General features: G+C 34.1%; 1 protein-coding gene across 3 annotated transcripts in view; it reads left to right on the top strand.

Annotated features, from left to right (window-relative positions):
- Positions 1–5450, top strand: part of SH3RF1 (SH3 domain containing ring finger 1) — an 84054-nt gene extending 78604 nt beyond the window's left edge. For all 3 annotated transcript variants that reach the window (XM_086890360.1, XM_086890358.1, XM_086890359.1), the window contains exon 12: positions 2822–5450. In XM_086890360.1, coding sequence (XP_086746486.1) covers positions 2822–2990 — 169 coding nt within the window. In that variant the 3' untranslated portion in view covers positions 2991–5450. The remainder of the gene's footprint in view (positions 1–2821) is intronic.
- Positions 5451–6857: the final 1407 nt, after the last annotated feature.

The raw sequence follows: 6857 nt of genomic DNA on the forward strand, positions 1-6857 counted from the left end.
TCAGGAAAACCACAAATACTTGTCCAAAAATCAACCACAACTAGTTAGAAATAAAAGCGGTATTTTGTGTCCAGTGAAACAGAAGCAACGAAGAAATGGAGAAACACATGAAAGATATAATCTTTCCCATGTTACTGAAAAGTGTGAGAAATGTCAATATTAAAAATGAAAAGTAGAATGGAGAAATATGAAGACAGACCACCACCCTCTTAAAAGTAAAAATTAAATTCACAAATACAAAGCAAAAGCACTGTCGGATATAGCCAGACACATTAAGAATATCAGCAAACAACCAGTGGCAAATATATTGGCTACTTCTGGGAAGCAAAAATACTTTTATTTTTATAGTAACATTTTGTCACTAGCTGATTAAAAAGAATTAGGATAATATTTGGAAAATTAATGGAAAATGTTATAAGAGACAAAGAAAAATAAAAGAAAGGAAAAACCTCATAGTTGTACAGTTTAGGTGCATGTAAAATATTAAATGACCACAAAAGATACACAAATTTGACCTTCAGTCACCAAAAACATTTGCCAATACTGAATAGGAAGAAAAACAAGGAAGCATTTTGGAAGATTCAAACATGTGGGAATTAACATGATTTTCCAAAACATAGGTCATGCTTAGTAAATATTATTGTTTTTTCTTCAGGGACCTTGCAATGAACTTTTGAGATGAAGCATTTTTTGAGATAAGCTTTTTATTCTGCATGAAATTGGTAGTTTTGGCAATATGTTGTAGATGATGAAATAAGTAATGGAAAAATAGTTTTTGTTCCATAGCTAATCCAGGGTGATCTGGATAGACAGCTGTATGAATGTGTGATGGATCTGGGTCTGATCACTTCTCTTAGGGTAAATAGAATTTGTAAAATGTGGCAGAAAATTTGAAGAAGGACACATGATTTACAGGTTCAAACCCGATGAGTTTCTTCTCATTAAAAATTAAAAAATACAGTAAAATGGCACTTGAAAACCAGGGGTGTTTTAAAACCAAAAATCTAAAATTTAACAAGAAGAAACGAATTACTGCAGAGGTTGTTGGACACTGTATGGGAAGCTCAAGACAGCTGTTTCTGTGCTAGCTGGTGATCCTCTAGGGAGGACAAAGAGAAAATGGGAGCAAGCAGCAGGGAACAGACTTGTCTATCAGTTCAGGGGAGCATTGAGGTTACTGACAGACAGAATTAGAAACTGAAAACAAGCATATTTCAAATCAAACATTTACAAGGCAGTGTTTGACAGACTGCAAGATGAGGCAGGCAGGTATTCTTTCTTGAAACTAGTTTTTTTTAACAGACTATGTAGTGTTCTGGTTAATTTTCAGCCTGGGAACAGCCTTCTTGTTAACAGTGGAAGTTCTTCACAGCTTTACTGCAGTTCTTTATCCTTCACTCCTTGTCCTGAGTAAAGGCTCTTCTTTTAACTCAAGCAGTTTACAGTCTCAGTTTAACTTACAGTCTATTAAAAATATTTGGTTCTCATTTCCTAAGTCAGCATTAAAACCCAAGTTGCCCACAGCAGAAGTCAGTGCAGGCCTAGGTTGGATGCAGGGCATTCTGGAGCTGTACACTAATAAATCTTGTAATTGGCTTGGTAGCTTTTACAAAGCATGAATCTAATCATTCCAGTGCTCTGAAATCTGGGGATTGCCATAACTGAAACAGTCATCGCTTATAAGTCACTAATAAATAACATTTGAGAAGTAATTAAGTCCAAATATGTTTTGCTATATTTAGATTTTCTAAGAGACTTTATTTACAAAGTGCAGCTACACTTTTCTGAATACTTTTAACAGTACGGACAGACTAATTTTTGTTTCATATGTTCTTAAGCAAAACATTCTACTATAACACAGTATCTTTGCCTGCTTCAATATTGCAGAATTAACTTGTTTTATTATGTGTGTATTGAGCTATAATTAGCATTCCATCCTTTACTAGACTATATCCTATTATTTGTCTTTTCATCGGATTGTTCATTTATTTTAATCTATTAAAATAATAAATTACTTTAAGCTTATTAAGATAATAGCTATCAGCCTATGAAGTAATAGAGTTTTACGTTGATGTGAACTGAAACTGTGGAAGAGACTGAGTGGCGTTATGCATGTTAAAAACAGAGAAGTTGTAGCCTCTTTTAAGGAACTCATATTTGAAAAATGATTTTACTGTGAAAGACTCAAAAAATGCACTTTGTGCCAAGTGTTTAAGAAAATTGTTGTGTTGAATATAGTTTTTAACATAGTAGTACACAAGTTGAGCAGCTGTGTCCAAATAAATGGAATATGTTCTATCTTGAAGAATTTCTAAGGAAAATGAAAATTATTTCAAACAGCAAATCAAATTAATAGGTTTTGTTGGTTTCTTCCTTTTGTTCTTTGCCTTTCCTTAAGAGCCATCACTGGAATAATAAAAAATTAAACATACATTTGTAAAATTATGCCTAGCTACTTCTATGAATGCTTTGATTCTTTTTGAATCACACTGCCTGAAAGAGTCTGTAAATTTATACTGGAAAAAATGTTTACAATTTTCTCCTGGTATTTAACCATTGTCTGTATTTAACATGGATCTTGGTGGGAAAAAATCATAGGAGATGCATGAATTTGCCTTAAATTTATTATGTTGCTATTGTTATTATCTGTTCAAGATACTTTTCAGTTGTTACATACTCAGCAAACTGTTCTAGACAGTTTCCTGTGTTCATAATCTTCAGCAGGCACATAAAATATTTTTTAAAGTATTGGGTTAAGAAAAAGGGGGGGGCGGGGCAAAAGAAAAGAACTTAAATTAATGTGGTTTTTTTTTCTACACAGGTACAGGGTTGTGGTATCCTATCCTCCTCAGAGCGAAGCAGAACTTGAACTTAAGGAAGGTGACATTGTTTTTGTACACAAAAAACGTGAGGATGGCTGGTTCAAAGGCACTCTGCAACGAAATGGAAAGACTGGCCTTTTCCCTGGCAGCTTTGTAGAGAACATTTGAGAAGATCCATTCCAAGAGCTTCAAATCATACTGTACTGTAAAATAGCACAAATATTTTGCCAGAAAAAGCACAGTCATGAAATATTTTCAAATGACTGTAATGTAAACAAAAATCTACATATTTTTACAGTGTCTATAGCACAATTACACCAGCGAACAAAGGAGATGAAGGCATCTGCTGGTTTTATCACTTTGAATTCTTAAGTGTGATGTGTGCCTTGTACTGTCTGATTTATTATAGAGAGGAATTTTTTTCCCCAAGTATGTTACATAAATGAGCAATTGTTTACAAGGCTGTAACTAATTTATTCCTGGGTTGTTTTTTTTAAACTTGAATTTTGTGTAATAGCTAAAATTCTTGTGACTATGATTTTAACAAATTATTAATTTATGAAAGAATAACAAAGGGGAAGCTGGATTCTCTCCTTATGAGCAAGCAATTATATCTGATAAAGAGCCTCCCATTTATCCTCTGGACATTTTTCCCCTGCTGTGTCTGACAGTAGAATAAGTCTCTGTTGTATGAGTTAATGTTGAGTGGTGGTGATGTGGCGTCAAATAGAATTTGCCAAATGGGGAAAAGATGTGTATTTTCTTCTTTGGACAGAGAAAAAAAAATGTCAGTGGTGTTCTTGAGTCTAGTTTTACTTCTTCATGAATCACCTAAGTAGAGTAATGTTTCCAGGAGGCAAAGATTTATGTGAACAACTGAACAAAACCATCTCAAGGTTAGGATCATCTCAAGGATAGGAAAGAAGAAATTTAGGAGTGCCAACAAGAAATCCCCTATACCTTCTGTTCATGTAATAACTTGGCTATTTGAGCAAAGCTTAGCTTTGTGTATTTGGCCAGTTCATTGGGCATTTAGCGCTCAGGATCCAACAAAATTGGAAGGAATGTTAAAGCCCAACACATAGAATGAATATAACTTGAAAACATCTGTTTGATAAGACTGAATATAAAAATAAAATTATAAGTTGTACTTAATGTCTAAAAATGCCTAAGACGTGTAATTTGCTGTTTTCTTCTCAAAATGATCTGCATGGCCAAGAGATGTTTTAAAATGTCTGAGCAGTAGTGGTGGTAAGTGATGCACTTGTGTTAAAGTAAAAGGCTGTATGAAACACTGTGAAAACTTTACTAACTTCTTAACCATTGCTACTTTGCTATGTTCTGACTTTTTCTTTGTCTTGCATGTGTTACTCAATTCCTGCAGTAATGTAACTGTGCATGATTGGCATTTTCCATTCCAGTTTCCTGTTGCTGGTTATTTTGCTCTGAAAGTTTCCCAAAAGCCACTTGACCAAAACTAGTGAGTAACTCGCCTTCAACCAGAGAAGGTGGCCAGTGTTTGAATCATTAGTAAATTTTTTTAATGTCCTTGCAGCTGATAGATAGAAAGAATGCAGCTTGCAAGAAGTATGTTGTTAGTCTTTCAGGGGTTTTTTTGAGATTTGACACTGGTGAACACACGCTACTCAACTGAACTTGTTTTTTTATTTTATTATTTGATTATAGCAGTTTATTGGTGATTTTTTTTTTGGAAGACACTGACACCATCATCTCCATTTAAATCTGATCTAATTTGGCTGTTGCTCAGCACTTTACAAAGGGAAGCCAGTAAGGTGATTCAGTGTCGCACAGTACAGTGATCTGTTAAATACTTATAATTTTCTTAAAGTTATACATTGAAAAATATCAAATGTTAATTACAGAGATTTCTTGCAATATCAGGTAGTATTGTGATGGTCTTAAAAATAAAAAATATATAAATATATATAGTTGGACATGACAGCATTCCCAAATTAACCATCTCTCTTAAACACTGTATCATTCAGTTTTTGCATTTTAAAATCTTTTAAATAGTTTACTTGAATATTCATGTAATATATAAAGGTTTTGTGAAATTAATTTTAGTTAGAAAGAAGCTGATATCAGCTTTCGTCAGCATAAATTGGCACTAGTGTGTCGTAATCTTATTTTGGAAAATTTAGTGCATTTTATATTAAAGACTACTAAAGGTTAATTTTTTTCTATCTCTACTCTCCATATTTTAAACTAAGTGACTAAAGTACCTCTATTAATAGAATTTAATGATGTAAAGTCAGTTAAAAATCAGCTGTTAATCCAATAGTTCTGTTAGATGGAATACATTTTTAATTGATTTTTTTAACATTGAGTAAACGTTTGTAAAAAGGGCTTATTACATAGCAGTGCAACAATGACAAAAATGCAGTTTATCATGCCTTTTTTTGTGATCTTTTGGGGTTATTTTTGGTTTTGGCTTGGGATTAATTCAGTGTAGAAACAGATAAACCCTGTGCATTTGCTTTGTGTAATTCCATAAAAAAAAATAATTTTGTAAGGTATTTTATATCTATGTTTGAAGTCCAGTGAATGTTAAGTGTTTGATTTATTATGTTAAACTTCTGATCCTAATAAATATTTTCTTAGCAAACAGTTACAGCAAATAGTGTATGCAAACATTAAATATAAATTACTTGTAAAGAATTTGCCAGTAAAATTCCCAGAACTTAATTTCCAAATTCCTAGGAGGGTATTTCTGCTCACAGAGAAAAAGTGTTTGGATTCCATAATGTAAGAAGCTTGGAATGATGACTATAATGCAAAAACTGTAGAGAGAACCGAGGACCTGGCTGATCTTTTCCCAACCCCTTATTTCAGTGAGTAACTTCAGAAAAGAGTAGGTAACTCCATCTCAGTTTGTTCATGATGGAACTACAGTCTCAACAACAGAATATCAGGTGCACAATAGTTACAAACTGCTTTCTCTAGAGGAAGAAGTGTCTGGGGTAATGGACCTGCTGTGGATATATTGGGAGAGGTTGAAGCATCTGTCTGAACTTCCACTGTGGGCAGAAGTGTTGGTTGGCAAGAGACTCGTTTGCCTGAAGAAGTTTTCTGTGCACAGCAGTCAGGCAGCAACTGGCTAACGAGGAGACCTTGATTTGCATGTGGTTACATGTCTGCTATATACACGTGGCCTCTGGGAAAATGGAAATTAAACCTAAAAGTGTTTGCAAATGTTTGAGACTTGGTAAATGTTGCAGCTACTGTGATAAGCTCAGTGTTAGTTAAGACTGACAAGCAGAACCTAAATTGTACTAGCAGTGAATGGTGCAGCAGTGGGTGCTTTCTGAAAGAAGGAGCATCTTGTCTAACCTTCCTTAATTAAGGGGGTTGAGGGGAGGGGGGAATGCAATACAATTTGTAGAAATGGAGTGTATAGAAAAGAAAGATTTTTTTCATTTTTTTTTCAGGACTGTGGTCTGACATCAGTGCATCCATAGAAGAAAAGTACATACAAACATGGCTGTGTAGCCAAAGTAAGATTATTTCTTTGGGCTGGCTTTTTTGTTTGTTTGCTTGTTTTGCACTGTAATTATTGAGTAATTCTAATAATGTTATTAACATTTGGCTTGCCAAAGGTACATGAAATCCTGTTCACCCTCACTTCATTACCTCTGCCATATAGCAGTAATGACAATTATGATAGTTTTGCATAGGCTTAAAAAGATGGCTTCTGAGCATTCTGGCTTCTTTTAGAGAGCTGGCAAAATATTATATCTGGCTTGTTCTTTCCAAGTAGCTTTAAGCAAATGTGTTTAAAGGTGCACATTGACCTCAATGAAACACAAGAATCCACTTGTCTAGTTAAAAAGATTTGTGTCTGCCATTATTAAAGCTCCTACAGTGTAGTCTTTCATATATGTACACAATTGTAGCATCACTGCTTTCTGTAGGATATACCAAATTTCTTTGGATTCCTACTATGCTTCTGCAATATGTATACTTCTAAAATCATGCTCACGTGCTCATTCTCTACACTTGGTTAATAATGGTAAA

This window comes from Cyanistes caeruleus, chromosome 5, assembly GCF_971803275.1.
Source record: "Cyanistes caeruleus chromosome 5, bCyaCae1.hap1.1, whole genome shotgun sequence".
Taxonomy (NCBI): Eukaryota; Metazoa; Chordata; class Aves; order Passeriformes; family Paridae; genus Cyanistes; species Cyanistes caeruleus.